This window comes from Nanorana parkeri, unplaced genomic scaffold (genome assembly GCF_000935625.1).
Source record: "Nanorana parkeri isolate BGI_ZX_2015 unplaced genomic scaffold, ASM93562v1 scaffold88, whole genome shotgun sequence".
In the NCBI taxonomy this organism is placed as follows: Eukaryota; Metazoa; Chordata; class Amphibia; order Anura; family Dicroglossidae; genus Nanorana; species Nanorana parkeri.
The window spans coordinates 1,596,644-1,622,163 of NW_017306356.1; the positions used below are offsets into that span (position 1 = coordinate 1,596,644).

The following is a 25,520-nucleotide window of genomic DNA, read 5'->3' on the forward strand; positions in this document are numbered from 1 at the left end:
ACGTGCGGAACTGTTTTTTTACTCTGGCACTGCACGTCTGACATTACACCGCAAGCAGGGCTGGATTTTCCACAAGGCCAACCAAGGCCCGGCCTTGGGGAAGCATGGAGTAGAGGGGCAGCAGGGGTGTGGAATTCCTATCTTCCGATGCATTTCCGGGCGCCGGTGGGTAGTTGTTTTCTACATTTAGCCCTGCTTGTAGGGGGGTGCATTGAGGAACCTGGCCTTGGGGCAGCAGAAAAAGTAGATCTGGCCCTGACCGCAAGGTATAAAGTGGTGTCATGAATGATGTGGAGGGCCCAGAACCTTTGTCTTGTGCTACACGTCAGGCACCACAGCGCTGAGCGAATGTAAATAATTTGTGTCAATGCGCTGTACTGCTATGTGGTGTTCTTGTGCTGGACAAGAAACACAAAAAGTTCCATAGACCGGTATTGTATGTGAGGCCGCTGAGGGACAGTCTATAGCTGGAGCAGAGGAGAGCAGGGATCAGGCAAGCAAATCTGCCTAACTTCAGTCCTCTAGTCTAGACAAAAACGAGCATTTCACCCAGGGGTGGGCAAAAGCTGGCTCTTCAGCTGTTGTGGAACTACAAATCCCATGAGGCATTGCAAGATTCTCAGCAGTCATGACACCCAGGCAGATGCATCATGGGATTTGTAGTTTCACCACAGCTGGAGGGCCAGAGTTTGGCTACACTGCCTTAACCCCTGCAGTGCAGGTGCATTTGGCCTTTAAATCGCATATTTATATAAAGCGGTCTATATATTTGACTAGTGAGAAGCAAAGAGGAATTTGGTTCAGAGGGACAGTTGACATTCCTGCTGATCTGTAGGGAAATGCTCTCCCCGGTTAGTTCTCTTACAACCACACGATGGCGCTGTGCGATGTTCCTCGGATACGAGGGAGCCTCTTGCTGCGTGCCATTCAGTGGTTTGTTAGGCTCCGCCCACAGCTTGGTAGGAAGTGCTGAGCAGTGAACGCGTATGGGAGCTACACATGGCTACTAAAGCGGTGTGGGAGTACAGGGGGAACCCTGAGCAGCCGGCATTGCTCGGTAAGATATGGCAATCTACATGACAGTCTTAGTGGAGGGAGACAACGCTGCTTATAAGTTACTTTGTGTTGTTATCAACAAACTGCGCTTTATACTGACATGAAAGCAGCATGGGCTGCATCAGCAATCCATGTTTGTTTATATTGTAATATTGTGAATAATTAAAAATTGTATCATAACTCTCTTTTAGTCCATATTCACACATTGTTTTTAAATGGTGCCCATTCATATCATACTTGATCATTTTGTTACCTGTTTCTTGAAGTGTGATAATGCTCAACGTAAGCAATCCAATTATTTTCAGTGGTGCACAATTCATAGCTGACCGTTTTCTAGAGCTGCAACAACTAATCAATGTAGTCGATTAAAATCTACGATGGAAAACGTCAACGTTTTCCATCGTCGATTAGTCGGCTATCGATTAGTTTACCCTGCTCGTGGCTTCACACACGACCTGAGCTGCATGCCACGCACCAGACGAGGCGCCTCTTCTCCTCTCCTCCCCGCTCTGAGGCGCCATTGCCCGCCAACGATCGAGGGGAAACGGCACCTGACAGGCCCTCGATCTCGCATCTAAAAGTAAGAGTGCCTGCCCCCCCCCACCCCCCACATGCTTTTTTTGTACACTGTTCTATAAAAATGTGACTAGGAAAGGTTTGCACTGTCTGTTAAACTGGCCATCCATTCATTTAACACAGAGGCTGAACGAAAAAAAAGAACAGATTCTGGAGGAATCTCCCGCTGTCTACCTTGCATTCTGACAGCGGCCACCGGGCATAGCTCATCAGCTGCCGACTCTGTTCCTTTAAAGATTTTCCGGCCAACTCCTTTTGATCTTCTGATCGTGGTATGCCATCCAAAAGGATGTCAACAGCAGCACCCACTGTGCGTATTTTGTCCGGTTCCTGAAGAACCATCCAAAATTTGCATCATGTATGGCCGGCTTTACGCCTTGTAATGTGCACCACAATGTGATCCAAGCTTGGGAATAGTGATCTGTTAGGGTTTGGCGTGAACCAAGTGCACCCACGTCCATGCAAAACTGACAACCCCCTTTCCAAACCATTCAGTGGTAGCGTTCCCTGTCCCTTTGTGTAGGAACACAGAATGCCCCTGCTGCAACTGGTTGGGGGGGATGTGACAGTTTTGCATTGGTTTGGATGAGCTTGGTTCACATCCTGATCCTGCACATCACTACTTGTGAAGTGATCTATTTATATCTGTGAATTAACTAACACCATCACCCTGATATTCCAGGGAAGGGCAGCGGTAGGCACAGCCAGTGTCAGATTATACAGGCAACTGCCCATGGCCTCGAATTCCAGGGGAAGGTGGGGACCAGGGAAGGCTTAAAATTCTGTGTTTCAGTGCTCTTCATAGTACATTAGTTGCAGCTTTGTAAGTCTTTGGACTCTTGATCAGAAGTGGCAGCCTGTTGCTCTGTGGTTTCTCTGTTTGTTATCCATCATCCCTTTTTTTTCTTTTCCCAGTTGAGTTTTCCAATGGAAGAATTATTACTCCCGAAGATGTACATTTTACTTTATATAGGAATAAAGACGATCAAACCCCGGAGAAGAAAAGGCAAAGAATTTTGGTATGTTGGGGTTGGAACACTTAACCAACGTAGCATTTTAAAGTTAATCTGTGTTTTGCCCATCTGCACCAAGTTGTGACAGTGCTGAATGCTTGCACATCTAGTCACTAAGCCCCAGGGCTACCTTGTCTAAGGAAGAGGAGCGAGTTTCATTATCCCCATACCCAGAAGTGCCAGGTATTTCCCTTTACTTCCAGCAGCCGAACACCATGAGAGGAGAATGAAAGAAAGGTTGTAACCTGCCGGTTTACCTTGCTTGGGAAAGCACAGGTTCACTTTAAAGGATATTTATAACTCTATGTTGGCTTGTGACGAGAGAGCATGGAGCCGGCTTTCCGGCCAATCAGGAAGCTAGGCAGGACTCGCTGCCCAGCTTCCTGATTGGCTGGGAAGCCAGCTTCATGCTCCCTCATCAACTCATGATGAGGGAGCATGGAGCCGGCTTCCTCCCCAATTAGGAAGCCAGGCGCTGCGTCATTACATGGCGCCCGGCTTCCTGATTGGCCAGAAAGCTGGCTCCATGCTTTCTCGTCACATAGTTACGAGAAGCATAAGGACGGCTTCCCTGCTAATTGGAAAGCCGGGTGGCGAGTCTGTACACGCCGCCCAGCTTCCTTAATGGGACTTCCGGTATTAGTATTCGGTATCGGCGAGTCCCGGAAAAAAATATCGGTACTCGGTACTCGATACTGAAATACCAGTATCGGTGCATCCCTAATAAAAACCCTTCCCTCCACTTCCAAAACTGAAAGACATGAAGTAACCATTTAAATTGTTAAACAACTGGTTCTCTTTTATTGATAAAAGGATTTTCTCAGCATCAGAAACGAGCAGATTATTACACCGGTTAGTAGTGGATAAGCTGCGTGTGTAAACTGATTGCCAGTACAGTCTCTTAAGCTGGCCATACATTATGCCAATTTTGTCCTGAAGAAATTTGCACAGTGGGTGATGCTGGTAGCACCCTTCCGGCCAGTATCCCTTGATCAGCTGATCGAAGGAGACGGTTGGAAAATCTCTGAACGAACAGAGCTAGTGGCGATGTCAGAATACAAAGGAAACAGTGGGGATTCCTTGATCAACGCTCCCAAGGATTGATGGAGGAATCTGTTTCTTTTTTTTTTTTTTCCGTTCAGCCATTAGGTTGACGAAATACATAGAACAGTGTATGGCCAGATTTACTGACATCTTTTGGTCAGTTCTGCACTCTGAGAACCTGAGATATTTGGCCACAGCAGGACCTACTAGGAATATGAAGTGCGCATTCCACGGGGGAAAGGAAAAAGCATGGTGCCCTTTTGTGTGCCCTTCCCTATGTCTGGCGCAGTCCCACGGTACAATTCCCTTTGTGTCATTCAAACTTTAAATGCATTTCAGCCATTAAAGTTTCCTCTGCAATTTAGAGAAGCCCTTGATTTTATACATTTTATCGCAATGAAAATCTGGTAGTGGTTCTAACTCTCGGGTGCTAAAAAGTTTTTTTATTTCTTGCATGTCTCCCTATTAAAGATATACATTCACTTGGTGATCACTGATACAGAAAGTGAGGGATAACCTTCCCAACTAGGTTACAGACAAGTAAAACCTTGACTTTGATCAAAGTTTTTTGTGAGAGTTCCACTTTGACTGCAACGCCTATTACTGGTATATATTATATCATATGAATATATAACCAGAGAGGTCATTGTATATTTTAATAACAGATGATTTGTTCAGTAGGTTTAAGAATTCCTCTGTCTCGTAACCTCTTTAGGAACAAGGATTTGGTCAGAAGATGTCACTGAGAGATGCTTTCATCAGCATTGCAGCTGCATGCTGGCATATTTGTTTGCAATTGTATCTATGGATCTTGTACCCATGAAAGAGATCTCTTCCATGATCACCACTATGAGTAGTATTTGTGAATGAATGAACCTTGTTTTTAAACCGTATTAAAGAGCAACATGAGGAACGACTTACGAGTGAATGGTAGCTTATCTCTTGGCTGTTGAAGCTGTGTTAATGATTTTGACTTTTTGACTTAATTTTTTTTAAATTGCTTTTTATTTAATTTTTTTCTTTTACAGGCGGCAGACACAGACAGACTTAGTTATGTAGGAAATAATTTCTCATCAGAAACTGCAAAGAGCAACCCCCTGTGCAAGTAAGAAAAATGTTGATATCTTAACTTCCGGTTATTGGTTACAGGAAATAGCATTTTGTTCTTAGAAGCATAATGCCCAGGATGAAATGTGATTCTCAACCAAACGTATCACTCTATAACTGTAGTGGTGCAGAGTTCAGCAGTGTAGTTTCCATAGGTTTTCACAAAGAGTATATTGTTGTTGTGCACATTTTCATTTATGAAATCATTTCTTTATTAACCCCTTCACGACCAACGATATACAGTGTACGTCGCTAGCAATGGGGCTGTTTAAAAAGCCGCCGGGACTCTGTTTAAACCTGTAAAGCCGAAAAGCCGACTGTCATCTTTACAGTAGAAGCGATTCTGGCGGCTCAGCGGCCGCCAGATCGCTTCTACGGGCCGGTGAATGGGTGCCCGACACCCCGTCCTCTTTTCCGGGTTCAGTTGCCCCTTCTACGGGTCCGGGACCTGCTTGTTTGGTGTCGGCGGGAAGCTGGGGAGGAGATGGCTGAACCTCCGTTCGTTGATCCCCCTCCCCATTCTATGGGACCTGGAGCTATGCAGATTGCATCACTTCCGGTCCCATAGCTGTCAGTGCTGGAATAACTTCCATAGCTTATTTAGAGTGAGGGCAATAATTCTAGGGCCAGTATTTTAAAGCGTCGTCTATAGACTTTTTGGGGTACTGAGTTTTGTCGCCGTTTCACGAACGCACAGAATTTTTAACCTGGGCATGTTGGGTATCTATTTACTCGTTGTGACCTCATCTTTTATATTTTTTTTAAACAATTGGTATTTTATTGTGTTTTGGGGCATTTAAGTGCATTTTTCACAAAATTTGGGGGTTTGATAAGGGGTTGTGCTAATATCGCGCAACATAAAAATTTGCAACTGCCATCAAGACCCGAAAAAATAAAGTATTCAGGGCTAAAACGTGGAATATAACGTGGGTGCAAAAAATTAAAAAAGTAGGGCTGGTAATGATTAAAAATTTCCTGTTCGATTAATCGAAATTTTTTTTAATCGATTAATTATAACGCACATACAGATCCAACTACATTGGCCTATACACATACAGCACAGCAATGAAGTAATAAAATGAACTAGGATCACACTAATCCAGCACGTTATTAATCTCCCGTGCCCCACTCAATATGGCCACCGCTTGAGTGGGGCAACTCAGAATAATAACGTGCTGGATTAGCGTGATCCTAGTTCATTTTATTACTTCATTGCTGTATTGTATGTGTATAGGCCAATGCCAGGGATCCCAACCTGAAATAAGCAATTTCAGGGAGGTGCCCTCTCCCCCCCCCATCCGCGAAGTACAATAGGAATCTAGCTATGCATTTGTATGCCTTTTTTTTTCTTTTCTGACTGACGGTCAGGCCGCGGCTCCCGATGTCAGAAAAGAAAAAAAAACGATCGCAGGGAAAGGTTAATCTGCTCAATCCCCCGATTGAGCAGATTAAACCTTTCCGGTAAAAAGTGTTTCTCTCCCGGCCGGGATGTGTACTCACCGGCCCAAGCAGCTTCATCGGGTAACGAAGGGAAGGGGGGAGTCCAGTGACGTCACGGACATCGACGTCACGGGACTCCTCTCCCCTTCCCTTCATTAGCCGACAGCCACTTGGGGAAGGGGAGAGGAGTCCGGTGACGTTGATGTCCGTGACGTCACCGGATCTCCGACGGAAGACCCGGAAGCCGGCGGAGAGGTAAGTACGGATCAAAATAACTTTGATCGATCAAAATAATTTTGATCGATCAAAAAAATTTACGATTAATCGAGGGATTAATCATTAATTTCCGCAGCCCTAAAAAAAAGGCCTCAGTCATAAGGGGTTAAAGAGCTCCGGGTAAACAAAAAAACTTACTTTTTGCAGTTGGGCTAGCCTCGCACTGCAAGGGTTTATTACTCGTTTTGTCTAGGGGTACAAATAAAGCTGTATTACTCACCTAATACTCGGTCCAGGCAGCTCCCTCTGGGGTGCTAGATCGGTCCCTGCAGCCTTTTCTCTCTTGGGCTCCAGTGGTCTAAGGACCGCTAACATCATCACGTCTTAAGGTGCCCATACACTGCACGATTCTCGTACGAGAATCGCGGGAAATCCCACGATTGTACAAGAATCGTGCAGTGTGAATGAAGACGTGCGACCGTTTCTACTGTACGGTCGCACGTCTTTTGTCTAAGGAGCATGCTAGAAAACCAGCCGAAAATCTTATGATTTTCGGCTGGTTTGAATGATGCTCGGGAGACAAATGCCGAACGGGCCGGTGTGAGCACGCGCACACTGCCCGTTCAGCATTGCAGTCATCGGAAGCTTGCGATGATGGCAAGCACAATCTGCCTGTCCAAGATAGGCAGATCGTACGTTTTTTAAATTACTTTACAACCATCGCAAGACTCAGGTCTTGCGATGGTTGTAAAGTGTATGGCCACCTTTATGTAGGTTCATTGGCCTTGCTTTAGATGTGAGGACGCTGAGGGCACTCTATAGTCAGAGCAGAGAGAGGTGATTGCTGACCTCCACGGGACTGAGGATCAGGTGAGTAATGCAGCTTTATTTGAGCCCCGTAGACCAAATGAGTGCTTAACCCTTGCAGTGCAGGGGTAGACCCACTGCAAAGGTACATTTTTATTTTTTCTTCTTTAATCCAACATGTAAAACCCACATTGTACATTAGACTCTCCTTAAAATCTTTGCTGTTCACATTTCACCGGTCACTATAGTACTGCTATGTTATGACTAGCAGTGTTGCTCCTAGTCTGTGACTGGACGGTAAAAGAGCAGTAAGAGATGGATGAGGTAATTTTTTAATCTCCTCCTGTCAGCAAATGTCGATGCATGACACTTAAATGTTCTCAAGTGCTACCCCTCCATCTCCAAGTCTAGGTGCTGCTGTACAGAGGATTATAGGAGGATGAAATCAAAAGTTGCATTTTTGAAAATATATAAAATACCTAAAGAAGAGGTAACTCGCCAGAATCGCTTCTGTTGTAAAGCCGATAGTCGGCTTTACGCGTTTAAACAGCCCCGATGCTGGCGACGTACACTGTACGGAGGAGTTAAATAATAGCTCCATTCATAGCTACACTTAATCTGCTTGGAGTTAAAGGAGAACTATGGGGTCAGGGCTTTTCCCCATAGTTCTCCTAAGGATCACGGGAGAACACAAACTAGCGTCCTCCCGTCACCCAAAGCTCACCCATGACGGATCCCGACAATACTGTCTGGATCCACCCAGCTGCGGGATTGACAGCTGGCTCTGCCTGCCCCCTCCCCCGACCGTTTCGCCAGTCAGCGCTGGAGGATCGGACAGGGGAGGGGGGAATCCCTGCAGGGAGCCGTGATTGACAGTCAGGGCTCTCTGCAGGGATAGATTGAGAAGTGAGCGAGCGACGGTATGTGTTCGCTCACTTCCCGATCTACTGAGCCGACCTGTGACAGTTTCATTGTCACAGGTCGGCTCAGATTATGAGGCTGAGTGAAAATCACTTGTCTCATAATTCTCCTTTTAACCTTTTGAAATATCGCTTTCTTTGAGGTACTACTGGACTTAAGAACTTGACACTTGTCACAGAGACGGGAAGACACAGACAGGAATATTCTGACAGAGGTTCTAGTCCTTTCCCATTGTACTGAAAAATAAATCCTTTGTTGCAATCTGTGTCCTGAGTGGAGCGATTCCCCATTACTTCATGTGATGTGGGGAAATGCAGGAAATCGTTCCAATTGGTTCCCAGAATGCAGTTTACTTATTGAAAATGGAGGGGGGGGGGGTCTGCCAGGACTCAGTGAGAGAAATCTAGCTATGTGTGGCTAGATTAAGACTCCAGAAAATATATGATGTGCCAAATGCAGTAATCTGTAGGTTTGAATTGAAACAAATAAAGTGTATTTAGACCCAAAAACCTAAACCAAATATGAATGCTTGGCAAGTCCATCACCTTTACCCTCAGCTTCTTTAGCAAGGCAGTGGTCGTTTTTTTCAGCCAAATAGTATTGTGATCCTATTTTACACACAGTGCTATACAAAACCTAGCATTCTTTTGTGAGTGTTTTAGTTATTTATTTTTATTACCGATATTTATATAGCATTGACAATTTACGCAGCACTTCACATAGTTGCACATTCATGTAAGTCACTGCCCTCAAGGAGCTTAGAATCTAAAGTCCCTATCTTGCATACATGCATACATACAGGGTCGATTAGACTGGAGCCAATTAACCTACCAGCATGTCTTTGGAGTGTGGGAGGAAACCGGAGTACCCGGAGGGAACCCACACAAGCACAGGGAGAGCATGCAGATAGTGCCTTGACTGGGATTTGAACCGGGGGCCTAGTTCTACTTTAAACAGGCATGTAGGTTGAAAGCTGTGGTGTTACTATATCTTGCATGTTCTTTTACTAATAAAATAAACCTGAACTAGGCTTCCATGTTCTAAAGAGGCAGCTGAGGCATCTATATGTCTTACATTTACAGCGGTGCATACATTTCTCTTGCTTTCTCTGTCCCAAATAGCAACATTTCACTTTCCAGCAACAGTCACATCTGCATATGAAAAAAAAAAATCATGCATAAGCATGAGGTTACTGCTAGCCTGCCCATGTTTCTATGGCAGAATTCAGATTCAGATACAATGATAAATTCCCCCCAATGTGTGCACTGTTACTGCAGTAATTTTCTGGCTTCAGCTGACTCCTACCAGCCAGTGCAGAGCAGAATTAAAAAGACCAAGAATAGTCATCACTTTTTTTTTTTTTCTTCTCCTGTTTTCAAGGTAGAAACCCCTCATACAAATCTCAAATGAAAGCGACACTAAACTCACACATTAAATAATAAAATTAAGTTCTATAATCCTTTTAACCACCACCTGTCCGCTGACGGCCGGATGGGAGTCTTCTGGATGTGGGTGGGCGTCTTTAGACGTCCTTCGTACCCGCTCCTGTGGTCGCCATCCCCATGATCCCGGGCGTCCGTCCGGGACTGGCAGCGTGGCTCCCTGCACTGAGAACGGAGGGAGATCAGTACACAATCTCTCTCCGCTCTAACTCCCCCCTCTCTGAATGCAGGAAGTGATGTTTACTACATCACTTCCGCATTCCTCTGTCGCTCTCCAGTACAGAAACCGGAGAGAAGCTGATGAAGCAGATCTGTGCTCCATCAGCTTCTCTGGGGGTCCCTAGGTGACAGGAGTCTTAGAGACCCCTGATGTCTCTAAGTTTTGTGTCACTTTAAGGGTGACAAGCTGCAGAGCAGGCAAAGTGCATGTATAAAAATATACATTGCTGTATACTGGAGTTCTGCTGTAACTATGGTATAAGATGGCAAATCAGTCTTGAGAGACCATGTCAAATCCTTGTTTCTTTGAATTATTTGCCAGGTATTTTATCGGGGTTCTGAATAAAGAAACTGGAAAGATGGAGGTGTATGATGCTGAGCCTATCCAGATGCGCCCAGTACTGGAAACTGACAATAACCGTGAGACACGCATACTTTTATTGCACCTGCACATTATTAATGTTTCCTTTTAATGTATACATGCTTCTCTACAAATTATATGCTATATGCTTTCATTTCTGTATTACCAAATTGCTAATAGTCATTTTAGCATTATTAGCATCTTGGTATACTTGAGGTTAATTTTAGGAGCTGCATACAGGTTATTAATACTAAAATGTAAGTATGCCTTACTGATGCATCGCTGTTTTGAAACAGATCAGAACAATTATCTCCGCATAAGGATTGCTGCCATGCACATGCTGTATCTTACCCATAGTGCCTTCTTCCACACCCTGTGCTGAAAATCATTATTCACTCTAGATCTAAGTTTTTAAAGCATAGCTAAAGGTGTAAGGTATCCGTCAAGGCATACCTTTTTTCTTTCCTGAAAATGCACAAGAGAAGAAGAAGAAAAAAAGAACTACATTTCACTGTACAGATGGACAATGTTCTGCATGTGTTATTTAAAACTTTATCATAAACACTGTTAACTTGCAGCTTGTATTTTACTGTTGCAGTGCAAAGTGAAGATGTGACAGACCTGTCAACAAGAACCTACAGAGAAAAGGTTTGTTCTACGGCTTTCATTTTAATACTTTTATATGTACCACTTTTTTAATTCCAAGCTGAATTTCTTTTCGATTCTGTCTCCTTAAAGCGGACCTTTACACTCAAAAATCAAATTCTACCAATGCATCCCTCTATGTATGATGATTAATAAAAACATAGACATGTCAGGTGTAAAGTGCTGTGATCATGAAATACTTACACACTGTCCTTCCTTCTGGAGGGTGGATACTTTTGTTCCCCATGGTCCCTGTGTGTGTTGTAAAGTAATCACAGCTCCAAGCTCAGTCCTGTGATGGACTACAATCTCATGTTTAGTTTACTAATTTGTATTGAAATTGTAATACAAATTAATCTCTGGAATAGAAATATAATGTGCAGCAAATGTATAAAAGGATGACTCCAGTTCATTGCACTGCATAGCCTGTTCAGCACTTATACATTTGGCCACTGTGATAGGAGGGTATACGGTGCACCTTAGTGGAAGACTTGCATGGAGTTAATATCAACCTGGCTTTCAGTGAGTAATGGCTAACCTCATCCAAACACTGACCTACATATAACCCTGATATGGCTAGTCTAAAGCTAGCCATACACCACAAGATCACTCAATTTTTTTCCAATCCGTGCAACACCTGCCGACTTTTGTATTAAGACAGCCGACACCCTCGACTGTCTCAATCCCTGAACTACTGCATATAATTGGCTGCAATTCTCCACCTTGCGCCTTTTGATTTGTAATCAAAGTATGTCTAATAGGTTGGTGCTGACAGGGCCACCCACAGCATGAATGTTGACCGATTTAGCAGGAATTGGCCAAAATGTCAGCCATGTATGACTGATTTAAGACATACTATCCATATTGCATAGCCCATGGCTTTTTTTTTTTTGTGCCCCTGTTGCAGATTATTTCTTATTTCCTCTCTGGTAAATCAATTGTCACTGGGACAGTAAGTGAGGGGATATCTTTTCAATGAAGCAGCAGTAAAACTTGACAGGGGCTCTAATCCTCACCCACTCTATCCCAAAAAAAAGAAAATTGGCTTTGCATACACTTGAAATATTTTGGCAGTAAAGGTTATTTTCTTACATTTAAACTATTTTAAATTTGCAGTAAGGTATAGTAACAAGACATATTATTTCCATGGGAGGAAAAAAGTCTTTTTTTTTAATCACCTGAATATCAAGAAATTTAATTTAAGTCAGAAACTGCTAATTCTAGTCACCACCTTGCTTCCTGAGTACAGAGCAAGTTCACTCTTCATTAAAAAGGTGAACTAACTCGCAACTCAACCTCTTAACCCATTGTCCCTGCTGCACTTAGCTGCTGTGAATACGAATGCGATTATATGCCATGCTGACCAGTGTGAGCATTATGATGCTACCCACCCCCAGGGGCTGTGTAGTGAAGGTTTCCAATTGGTGGCGGTAGATGGTGTTCATAGCAGCACTGGAGTGTTTTGTGTTATATACAGGGTATATATATTTTCGGGTTTTGAAAAGGTTATTTCATCTTTTTAAAGAAGAACCAGGGAAACGTATTAACCCTTGCAGTGGGGCTACCCCCGCACTGCAAAGGCTTACTGCTCATATGTGTCTAGGTCAGTGCTGGTGAACCTATGGAACGCAAGCCCAGGTTCAAGGACAACCTCTGAAAATAGATCCGACCATCCCAGGTTCGCCTCGGTATTGGATCCGGGCCGGTCACAATCAGGCAGTGGTGGCCATATAAACAGGCATATTAGTCTAATATGCCTGTTTAGAGGCCGTCGCTGCCTGACTGTGACCTGCCCGGATCGCATACCGAGGCAATCCAGGACGGTTGGATATTTTGAGCTGCAGAGCCCATATAAGAACTGCACAGCTTACCTGAGAGCCCACACAGACCTCCAGAGACCCTGGGGACATCAGGCCACCACCACGGAGCAACACAGAGTATGCAACCTTATATTATTTTGCATTGCTTTATAATGTATTGCTGGGATTTGTTGTCCTCTATAGTTGGTAATATTCTGCCTTGTATAATGTATTGTTGGGATTTTAGTCATCTATAGCTGGTGGTATTCTGCATTGCTGTATATTGTATTGCTGGGATATGTAGTCCTCTATAGTTGGCGGCATTCTGCATTGTAATATAATGTATTGCTGAGATTAGTTCATTTACTGAGAACTAATCTCCGCAATCTTCCTCTGTGTAGGGCGAGAGAGGCTCTAGGGACCTGTCTATGAGCAAGCCGGCTTAAATAATTGGGTGAGTATAACTTTAATTTTCTTTAGCACCTAGATGGAAACGATAAGTTAACCCTTGCAGTGTAAGGGTTAATACAATTTTTCCCTGCAGTTTTTTAAGTTCAGCATTATTGTTTTGCAAATTCCAAATGGAAACAAAGCTTACCTCATACTGTAATATCAACTGGGTACATGACATCTCATATGTAGTTCCAAAGAGATAACATACAGTGGCATGTTGTAATCATAAGAGCTTTTTCTATTTACATTTTAACAGATGGATGCTCTCATAGAAGCTTTTGGTACCAATAGACAGAAACGTGCTTTAAGTTCTCGAAAGCTAAACCAAGTTGGAAGCGAAATACTAAATAAAGCAATGGTGAAAGCAGCAGAAGACATCATAGTGAACAAAGGAAGAACAGGTAAGGGCAACGGCATTCTGAGACGACTTCTATTTCTTAATCCATCATTGAGTTGTCTTATGGTTTCTCTGTCATTTATTGTCAAAAAACAAAGAATATTGCTTATACCTTATACCAGGAGATAGGCTTTGAGTCCATTTCAAGTGTGTGTGTATGTATATGTGTGTGTGTATATATATATAGATAAAGAGGTATGTATGTATGTATGTATGTATGTATGGAGAGAGGGAGAGAGACCGTGTTTCCCCAAAAATAAGACACTATCTTTTTTTTTTTTTTGCCTCAAAAAAACCCACCAGGTCTTATTTTCGGGGTAGGTCTTATTTGTTTTTTTAATGTACAACAATCCACACTTATTCATGTAGAAAAGTCTACATGTATTCATGTACAAAAATATGGTAATCAGGGGTGCCGTACCTTTCCAAGAGCAATTTGGTAACCAATCGCTGGCCAGAATGAGCGAAGCGCGCTTTCACTATCGATTCCTCACAGACGGAGTGCATTTGGTATCACTCGGCCTGTGACAGGAGCCGGCCCTATAGAGGAGGCATCGGCTTATGCGGCTCTGCTCCCTCCGGTGCCGCCTTGCTTCTTCTAGCACTGGTTTCGTTGGCACCGCTGATTCTATCCTGCCTCTCCTGCAGCTCTTCAAGTTCCCCCTTATGCCACCACCGGCCCTGGGGAATGATCACAACTAGGTCTTATTTTCAGGGTAGGTCCTATACTTTAGCAATACCCAAAAATAGTACCAGGTCTTATTTTCGGGATAAGTTTGTGTGTTTTTTATATATTACTGGCCAATTCCTTACTTTAATAATCAATTTCTTCACTACAGAGCTAGTGAAAGAAGCAACAGAAATAAATAAAGAAGAGTTCTCTTCTGCCTTTTTGCCTCCATGTGATAGTAGCGCAGATAAACCAGATGATGTCTACAAATTTGATGACCGTATCCTTTTATTGTATGAAATGAAGTCTTTGTGTAGTGACATCTCTGACACAGAAAATTATTTGGCAGTTGCATCTAGCTCTGCATGTACCTGTCAGAATATTGAAGTATGCTGTTTTATGTGACCGTGTCTAACTTTGGCTTACCTACATAAGTGATTTGGTCCTAGGTTTGTAGTATATTTCCCAAAAAATATTTTGGTTGCTACGCTACAGGGAAATATATATATCAAATCCAATAATAATGTTTCTCTAATAGTTAATATAGTGAGCGAAATATCATTTGTATGGGTTGTGTCACAGATGAGGATAATAAATGCACAGAAAATGCGTGTATCAAGGTTTTACATTCTGTGCTGTTAACCACTTGCTGACCGGGATGTTAAACCCCCTTCCTGACCAGGCCATTTTCCAGTGTTCAGCGCTGCGGCACTTTGACTGACATTTATTCCCTCATGCAACGCTGTACTGAAATTAATTTTATACCATTTTTTGGTAACGCATAGAGCTTTCTTTTGGTGGTATTTAATCACAACTGGGGTTTTATATGTTTTAATATAGTAAGGAAAAATTACTGACATTTAAAAAAAAAAAATTACTGTTTCCCCTATATTACATTTTATAAAACATTTTATTACCCAATTTTTTTGGTAAAATATAAAAGTCGGGGTCACGTCGGGTAAATAGACACCAAATATGTCAGGCCTTAAAATTGCGCGTGCCCACGAAACCTCAAAAAACTAGAATATACAAAATTGGCCATAGGTGACACTTTAAAAGCTTTTACTGCTCATCAGTTTAGTGTTATCAGTGATTGACGGCACTAAAATTATTGTTTTCACTCCGATGTTCGCCACGATATGTAACGTGTAGCGCAATTGTCGTTTTTCGTGCCCTATTTATGTTTTATATGTGCGTAAACGTGACTTTTTTTTTTTTCTTTTACACAATGTTATTGCTATCACATAGGGGGCTAACAATCCCCCTATGTGATAGCACAGGCACACTGACAGGTCCTCTTTATGGAGACATTAGGGGTCTCTAAGATCCCTAATGTCACCTGGGGACCCCGAAAGAAGCCGATGAAGCAGAGATTTGTTTCACCAGCTTCTTCTCTGGATCTCAGCCAGATGACTGACAGGTGAATGAGGAAGTAATGTATTACACTTCTACATTCAGACGTCGGAGGGAGATCAGGAAGATGCTGATCTCCCTCTCGGCTTCCGGCTGACACCCACCTGGGCCGCAGAGGGGGGCGGCGGAGCCCGGGATTAAAGGTGAGGGGGGGCAGTTGTGCAGGGCAGCATGTACAAGCGATCGGTTGGCTATAGTGACGCCGATTGCTTGTATGTGAAACAGCCTCTAATTTTGATTAGCTTTTTCTTTTTTTTTTTTTCTGCCTGTGCACGAGCAGGTTTACTTTAATAACTGAAATCTGCCACCCTGGAACTCTTCCTTCAACCCTTCAGGCCTTGTTCACACCAAATGCAGAGCAGATCTGCATGAGTTTCTGCACACGCAGTGCAGTGGGTTGTGCCGTGTTTTTGATGCGTTCCGGGCAGTTTTTGGTAAAAACATTAAAATGTTAAAGTTTAAAATGGGCTTTCAGTGCGTTGCAGGGCGTTTGCATTTTTTTTACCTGCTCTGGAACGGAACGATGCGATGTGAACTGGAGCTTGCAATACATTGGACGCAGTTTTGCTTCGGTCTGTAACTGCTCTGCTCCTGGAATGCGCTTGGTGTGAACAAGGCCTTAGTGTCTCCTTTTTAATGTGCTTAATTTCTTACATTTGCCAATGGGAGGTCACAAAATCTTACTAAATGCTTCATTCAAGTATAGTCACATGTATCTTTAAGGCATTGCTGTGTTTTGATTATGTATGTTTTATGGGTGTTGAAGGGGCCCAGTTATAAAACCCAGTTACCACAGCCATACTGCAAAAGAAAAGAAAAAAAGCACAAACATTGTGCTTTAAAAATATGCTTAGCTCTTTGCTTGCTTAGGGACTCCAAAGCACGTAAAGCTTCATTCATTTTCATGAATAAGTAGAAAATAAGAAGATGGCCGTCTGGTCATGTGACCAGCCTATCCTCCTGCAGCGTTATGCAGAGGGAACTCCATAGGACATGGCTCCCTGCATTTTTGAATAGACTGTAAAATGAAGGTGCACTATGAGGTGTACAAAGGATAATGATGTTCTCTCTCCATTTTAAATAGGCTTATAAGTGATGCTTTAATGCACAGGTGGTAAAAACGTGTGCTACAAAACTGCAGCCCAACACATAGAAAGTGCATGAAAATGTTTGTTTCAAATGCATGTGTGTCCTAAATGGAGAATGTGGAATGAGGAATTGAATACAAGTATCTTCTTGCTGTATAAATAGAAAACACTTGATTATCATTGTAGTTACTTGCATGCCCTGTAATCCTAGAATATCTGTTTGTATGATGATCCCTCTTTACATTCTCTTACACTGGTGGTGTTTGATCTTAACTCTTGTCAAGTTATCTCTCCTTTGGAATATGAAGCTTTGGAAAGTGTCGCTGCTCCTTTTAAGAACATCACATCTGAGGAACTCCAACAGATGACAGAGAAAACAGAGTAAGACCCATTCTTATGAATGGGTTGGGCCAGCACTGAGTTATTGAAGTAGACATGTAAGCATGCATTGAGGGGAATTTATTAAAACTGCAGCGGACAGAATCTGCAGCAGTTGCCCATAGCAACCATTCAGCTTTTCTCTTCCGTTCAACTTTGTAAATGAAAGGGAAGCTGGTTGCCATGGGCAACTGCTCCAGATTCTGCCTGCTCCACATTTGAAAAATTCCCCTCATTGTATTCAAGTTTAGTTTGATAGTTTTCTTATATTATAAAGTTATCAGAGGGATTGTAACATCAGTCATGCTTCACAAATGTAAGAATGCTGTAAATCTTGTCTGTTAGTTTTACTGCTCTGACATCACTTTTTAACTTTAAGCTATCGATGATATTTATGACATCAGGTGTAACAGTGCAATTGTTATCAAAACAATTACAGTTGGCTGTAGAAAAGATCAGGAATATGCAGGGTTAAGCGTGTCCCAAATGATTAAAGCCAGAGGATCGGTGCTGGAGCCAGGCAGTTGGCACTTTTAGAAGGAAGTGGCAGCTTTCATGTGCTCTCTACAGTTTTCCTAGCGACAATAATTTCCAAAACCCGCCTCACAGGTGGCAGCAGTTTCCATAAATGTTCTCTATTTTGTTGCGCTTTGATAGTGTACATCAGAAATGAAAGGACTGTAGTTGCTGGTATGACCGTTTATAAGGCAATTTTCTGCCTAAAGCAGGCACTGCGGTGTGCCTTCTATCGCCTTAAAGCAGAACAAAGCTGAACTCCGGGATAAGCAAATATTGTCTGAATACAAGAGCCATGTGTGTTCTTGAATCTTGATAATCTTTGTGTATCTCTTCCAGATCTGTGCAGTAATCCAGTCTGAGTTATTGAAGTAAGCATGCATTGAGGGGAATTTATTAAAGCAGGAGCGGACAGAATCTGCAGCAGTTGCCCAGATTGCAGGAGCATTAGGACCAGTCGGTGCTGTTCTCTGGCCTTGTGTAGTCTGACTGGTCTTGTATCCGCCCCCTACTGTAGCTTTTTACAGCCTGTAGTGGGTGGGCCTTCTGGGTCCCTCCTACAGATCTGCTCTGCACAGGAGATGATAGCACTGCTACTTACACAAGGCAATAACTGGTGCTGGTGGGTTTATATTTTTTGTGGCAATTGAGAAATACATTTGAATGAAAGTTTATGTGATTAGACTTCAGTGTTAAGTATCCAGAAAAGTCCACTGTGTACCTCTCTGATTTAGTAAAACATTTTTTTGTAAACAATGGCCTTAACTTCTGGGCTAAGTTGTCTGACATTTGTTTCATCCTGTCTTGTGATCATCTAGGGTTCTCTTGGACAGGGTGTAGTCAGATTGGCAAGGTTTAGTCTAGAATTCAAACAAGCCTTTCTTCTAGTACCAAGGTAACGCTAGTTTGAGAGGCATAATGCAGCACTTTTCCAAGTTTACAATGACTGGTTCATATTTATTGAGGAACAGGTAGTATATGTATTAAAACTGCATATGTTAAAGGACTGAGGTGTATTTTACTGCCACTGGACATCATGGATACGGTTTAAATGATTCAGTGCATATGTGTAAATTTAGATAACTACTGATGTGTGTTTTTGTTCACCAAACCCACTGATTCTCTTCTTTGTCGTGCAGGCATACCTTCTTTGTCCTACAAGAGCTCCAACAACTTAAGCTAGCGAAGGACACGGACCGTCAGGCTCGTGTTTTGTGGTACTTGGACAATCTGATCAAATTCAGCCATCTTAAAGTCGTGAAACGGAAAGGTCAGTCCTTTAAGCGGATTTCTAGAGTGTGTGTTTAGGTTTTTCTGGTTGGTATAGTGTAGGGAAGATTTTTATTTTTGTATCTTGTGTCCTATTAGGGAGACTTCCATTTACTTCCTGTCCCAGACATACACCGGTGATGCAGAGTTAGTATTAGGGTTCAGGGTGTGGTGGCAATTCAACTTTTTACAGGTTGGCCCGAGATTTATACATTTCAGCTAAACCTTTAGACCTACTGATCATTTTGACATGGGTTTCTCAATGTAGGGTTTCACTGCTTATGTTTTTTTTTATCACGTGTTCAGTTTAAAGGAGAATTATGAGGCGAGTGATTTTCACTCCGCCTCATAATCTGAGCAGACCTGTGACAATGAAACTGTCACAGGTCGGCTCAGTAGATCGGGAAGTGAGCAAACACATACCGGCGCTCGCTCACTTCTCGATCTATCCGTGCAGAGAGCCGTGACAGGGGAGGGACTGGATTCACCCCTCCATGCTCCGATCCTCCAGCGCTGACTAGCGGAACGGAACTGGCTCTGCCTCTAGATAGGCAGAGCCTGCTGTCACTCATGCAGCTGGGTGGATCCAGACATAATTGTCGGGATCCGTTCCGGCTGCGGCGTCTCAGTATACCGGGAGCTACAGCTTTGGGTAACGGGAGGCTAGTTTGTGTCCTCCCGTTACCCTTAGGAGAACTATGGGGAAAAGCCCTAACCCCAAAGTTCTCTAAGTTGCAAAGGTTTGCTACAATGTGTTACTGTAAAATCTGTGTATTTGAAAGCATATGTAAACTCATGCAAAACAATCACATATGAACTTTAAATGGTCATTTTATTTGAAAAGTTTTCAGTCGCTTTAGATCTACAAATACCATCAAAATAATATCTGTTGATCCTGCCGTAAATTGCCTGGTTCAGGCACTTCCTGTTATAGGGTGACATTGCTCTGTCTCCTGCACTGCTGTACAGGGTTCTGATGGAGACTTCCAAGTGTTGGTTTCAATGCACATTGAACAGGTATGGTCCACTGTTGTTGCTATCGGCAAACACACCCTGAGAAATGGCGTGCAGCCATCGCCGGAGTGCATTTAGAAAGGAATGGTCTGTAGGAGATCACCAGCACTAAGATACAAAACAGTGAAAACCATATTGAAAATGGGGAATTGTTCAAGGTACACATTCATTTTGCAAAGCCACTGTCATTCATTTGAGGTTCACATCTACTTTAAAGGAGAACTATGAGGTGAGTGCTTTTCACTCACCTCATAGTTCTAGCCGACCTGTGACAATGAGACTGTCACAGGTCGGCTCAGTAGATCGGGAGGTGAGCAAACACATACCGGCGTTCACTCACCTTTCGATCCTGTCATGGCTCTCTGCCGTGACAGGGGAGGGACTGGATCCCCCCCTCCCCGCTCCGATCCACCAGCGCTGACTGGCGGAACGGACGGGGGAGGGGGTGGGTACAGCTGGCTCTGCCTCTAGATAGGCAGATCCAGTTGTCACTCACGCAGCTGAGCGGATCCTAGACATAATTGTCGGGATCCGCTTCAGCTGCGGCGTCTCGGTATACTGCGAGCCTTAACCCCATAGTTCTCCTTTTAACAGGCTTCTTCTCTGGTTCAGCCCATTTTTTGGTCAGTTGCATGTTTGAACTGTAAGCTGCCACAACGGTTGAGCTGCCTATTGCTGGATTGTATGTATAGGTGTTTGTTTTAAATAAATATATTGTTTTTAATTGCAGATCTTATTACCAAAGGATGTCCAAGTATTATATGTGGAAATGTAATGAGAAACTTTAGTGTAATAGTCTATAAAAATGGCAGGTAAGATAAATCCATTTAATATGGTACTCATTAGATATTAGACTGGTATCTTGCTGCACCATCTGTTTTGTTGGATATTGCTAAGACTATATATGGGGTACTTCTGTTTTGTCTAGATATTCTTCAAGCGTTATGGAAATCTGTGTTTTGAAATGTTTGCATGTGCTTCCCTAGGGTAAGGTGATGGTATAGGTATTTGTTTTAGACATGAGCATATTTTGTAGGGGAAAACCTTTCCTGAGGTGACCAGCCTAACATTTCTCTAGGAATCTTCACTTGTAGTTAATGCGTCATCATAACTTAGAATACACTGTCAGTGCTAAACTCTCACATGGGTTATAAGTAGATAAAACTATCATTGGCAGTGGTTTCACTGAGGTGCAGATATTACCTTTTCAATTAAGGGCCTATTCACAAAATTGCATGTCACTGCATGCTACTTGCATTGATAGTGTGGTGCCATCCATATTTAATGGCACCCCGATGTAGCAGGGGTTAGGTGTGCACCTAGCCTAAATCTGACTTTAGACTTGGTGTATTAAAGTGGCTGCACTCCGCTTTTTATATAGTGGCTAATGCCATAGTGGAGTGCTGACACATGAACTGTCTGTCGTCTGATCTTGCTAGATGTCAGATATATGGAGATTGCAAAAGCATACCAAAGCTCTGCACCCCTTTTACTAAGCACAGTCTCCTACTACACCTTTTATTAAGCACAGTCCTACTACACCTTTATTAGATGGTTGTTATGTATGGACTGATATTCCTACGGACAAATGATAAAATAGCAGTTAATACATGTGCACACCTAAAACTGAGAGCTAAGTATAGACGTTTGTTTATTGTTAGGGGTCCTTTTCATCTTAAGCTCTAGAGACGTGTGTATGAGCATGTCCTTTCTCATGTTTGCCATTGTGTTAGAAATACATATTGACTTGCCTGCAAGGATCCTTTGAGGTATGATGTGAGGCGTCTACAGTATAGTGCTGCTGACAGCACAAAACTGCTCATTGCACATAGAGGGCTCTTGTCAGTCTCTCAGTAAAATTCACAGAGACTGTCAGGGTTTTGTTATCGAGATGTATTCACCTGTATGGTTCACAGCAAACCATGTACACCTTTAAAAGTGAATGTGGATTGAAGAAGGCTTTCTTGCATGAGCTGAAGTGCCGGGAGGCACATGTATTAATCATAAAATCTGGTGAATTATTTATTTGTCCTGGGCTGCCTAACAGCTTGTCTGTTCTTATCTCCTCCAGGATTCAGAATTCTGTATCTGGGACAATGAAATCTAAAATTGTGGCCTATGTCATAGCCTTGGCATTGCACATCTCAGATTTTCAGGTGGATCTGACACTTTTACAGAGAGACTTGAAGCTAACAGAAAACAGGTGAGACAGTGTCTGCATGTCTTTCCTATGTAATCCATGCATTTGTCAAACTGTAAATAATACTGTCGTTCACTTGAGAAAACCGATACTCTAACCTTACCTCAGCCAATTTTATCAGTACTTCAGTAACACAAGAGTTTAAGTATGATGCACTAATGAGAGTTTACTGCTCATGTATCGGAAGCTTTTTATATTGGCCTCTCCAAGCAGCGAGCCTGTACTATTGCCTCTTGATCAATATTTCTTGCTGTTGATGTTGCTAGTATTGTGTGGCACACTTTATTGTGTGAATTTCCAGAAAGTTATCTACTGTTGCTTGTATGCTCCTCAGTGAGCAGGTAAGAATGCTAGCATGCATGTAGAATATGAATGGCCAAGCATTTACTCTTAAGGATCATGCCTGATCCCTTTACTCAGTGCTGTGAATGTAAAGCTGAACTTACCCCAGCCAGTGAAAGCTGCTTCCTTTTTTTATTTTTCCTCCCCGGTATTCCAGGGAGATTTACTGCACACCATGGAGTCTTCCCCCTGCATCAAAATGGCTGCGAAAAGACTTGTCTCATTCATGGCAACCAATCTAATTATCGTTTCCATTCTCCTAGTCCAGCATGGGGAAACTAAAACAATCTAGTTCTCTTGCAAGACGCAAAGATTAAGGCTACCAATTGAAAACCTGTAATGACAGCCCCACTTGTAACCCCCAAGAATTCCCTTAGTGGGAGCATTAGAGTGTAAGCTTGGCTGAAGTAATCTCCTACCATAGTGCAGTCCCAGCCCATTGTGGAGGAGGAAGAAACAAACGCAGGTAAGTAACCACTAAATAAAATACCAATGCTATTGTTTTAATGTGTATGTTTCAGGACAAAAGTATTATTTCCCTTATGTAATTTTGCACAGAGGAAAGAACCCAAACAACATCTCTGCACATAAAAGCTTACACTCTAATGCCCCACCACAGTTTTATACACACACATTATTTTACACACACTATAAAATAAATATATAGATATATACATTTAAATGTGTGTGTGTGTGTATATAAAACTGTGGTGGGGCATTAGAGTGTAAGCTTCTCTGTGCAGAGATTGATGTTACTGAATGTTTTTTGTCTGTGCAGCATTACATTGGGGAAATAATACTTTTGTCCTGAAACATACACATTGATGTCTTCAAATATTTATTCTCAGTAGTGCCTCTCATACATCAGAGAGAAAACTATATGCGTTCTAAAAGGGACAGACTCCTTATAGGGTTACTTATAGCAGCATAAAGCAAATTTCAGGAATGTCACTGAAACATTTTCTTTCAAATTGCATTATAAGACGCCAGTTGGTGATTTAACCTGCCAGCATTTACTTGGTATCTGCTTTTAGTGGACTGATGTGTTTAATAAAAAACATGTATGAAGAATAACAAAAAGTCACATCTATCAGTCGGCATCAATCCTGTTTGCCCTGTTCATCATAACTAGGGATGCACCGATACCGGTATTTCGGTACCGAGTACAAGTACCGATATATTTTTTTCCGGTACTCGCCGACACTGAGTACCGGGAAGTCCCATTCAGGAAGCCAGGTGGCGGTAATGACTCGTCACCTGGCTTCCTGATTAGCCGGGCAGCGTGTAAAGACTCGCCACCTGGCTTCCCCGATTAGCAAAGAAGCCGTCTCCATGCTTCTCGTCACTATGACGAGAAAGCATGGAGTAGGCTTACTGGCCAATCATGGAAGCCGGGCGCCATGTAATGACACGACGGCCGGCTTCCTGATTGGCCGGGCAGTCGGCTCCATGCTCTCTCATCATGAGGTGACGAGGGAGCATAAAGCCGGGTGCCGCGTCATTACACGGCGCCCGGATTCCATGATTGGCCAGTAAGCCTGCTCCATGCTTTCCCGTCACATAGTGTAATGACGCGCTGCCCAGCTTCCTGATACTGGAAGTATCGGGCTAGGCATTGGAGCATTTGGGCAAGTACGATTACTCGCCCAAATACTCAGTATTGGCACCGATGCTAGTATCAGTATCGGTGCATCCCTAATCATAACCATGGATTCTTTAGCAGATCACTGCCTGTCTCATTTAAACGATAATTGTAGCTTCAGAAATGATTGCATAGTGGTAATTTGCATTGTCAATTTGTAAATCTAAATCTCAAAGTATGGCCACCTTTTACTGACTGCATATAGAGCCTGCCTGGTACAGGCTGGATTATTGTTCCTGTGGAAATGATTGTGGTTGAGGGCTCTATTCAGTCTGTTGTGTTGGGGAAACTCAAGAACCAAAAAGCAGTGCCATGTGTACGCGTGTTTTAAAACACCACAAAAATCCATGAACCCATCGCACTCCAAAACCACTGTCCCAAAGAGATAAGGGTGGGTGCTGCGGTATTCAACGGCTGGCAACCGTGGTGAATAACTAGTAGAATATACAGAGACACCGGTACTCCAATAGTGAATCAAAATGTTGCATTTAGGGCTTGTTCACACCGAATGCGGTGCGTTCCAGAGCTACAGGTAGCTGCCGGAACGCACCACAATCCCTCACAAAACTTCCTGCGTTCTGGGGAGGGGGGGCGGCGGTGCATTTAATTTTTTGTGTTTGCAGTGGAACGCAACGCAAACAAAGTTTTGCTACGCATCCGATTGCGGGAGGGTGTGAACAAGCCCTAAGTGTATCACACTATGCTACTCGTACGTCAATAAACAGACGTTTTTGATTCACTATTGGAGTGCCGGTGTCTCTGTATATTGTACTTTTTAAACACCACAACATGAAGTGAACCATCTGTACATTGTGGTGTGCTGTCTTCAAGAATCCAGCAATGTGGGTCAAATACACATTAGGGCACGTGCGCTATTGCAGCACAGATTTTTGGATCGGCCCTATATGAGGTTCTGGTAAAGTTTATTGCATTTATATTGTGCATTTGTGAGGCTTGGATCGTGACCTGTAATTGGCAACACAGCGGTGAAGTGATAATTATTAGGGAAATAGTAATATGAGTTGTTGGTATTTTGTTTTTTTTCTCCCTCCCCCCATCATCAACCTATTTTCTGATTCTAGCATATATCTTTCGTTAACAGGATGGTTGAAATTGCTAAAGCCATGGGGCTGAAGATCAGTAAAAGAAATATGTTCTCCGATGTGTCTTTCGAGGAAAGTCACAAGATTGCCATACTGGAGCTCCCACTAATCGTTTACAAACCAGCAGGGGGAATGAAGAAAAAGAGGAGGATGTAGAGAAACTGGGCCAGCCAATGAAACTATCCGATACATTGGGGGAAATGTAACAATTGTGCTTGTGACATATTCATCTTTGCGACTCACTGCACATTGTCTGACATTTGGCATAATATATAAACTCTGGGGTGTTTGTGTCCAGCATTTGTAACATTAATAGACTTCAAAACTATTGCAAATCCTATAATTTGCTCCCAAGCTTTTAGTGTCTCAAAGATAATTTACCTTCACTT

At 42.9% G+C, this 25,520-nt stretch overlaps 1 protein-coding gene across 1 annotated transcript; it reads left to right on the forward strand.

The window, feature by feature from the left end:
• Positions 1-960: 960 nt before the first annotated feature.
• On the forward strand, positions 961-25,308 carry POLR1E (RNA polymerase I subunit E). The gene is made up of 12 exons (XM_018552429.1): positions 961-1,057; positions 2,548-2,651; positions 4,718-4,794; positions 10,164-10,261; positions 10,801-10,850; positions 13,356-13,500; positions 14,336-14,446; positions 16,952-17,048; positions 18,701-18,831; positions 20,575-20,656; positions 21,916-22,047; positions 25,131-25,308. Exons 1-12 carry the CDS (start codon positions 1,000-1,002, stop codon positions 25,285-25,287), a joined length of 1,242 nt encoding a protein of 413 aa, XP_018407931.1. The 5' UTR covers positions 961-999; the 3' UTR covers positions 25,288-25,308.
• The last annotated feature ends 212 nt before the right edge of the window (positions 25,309-25,520 follow it).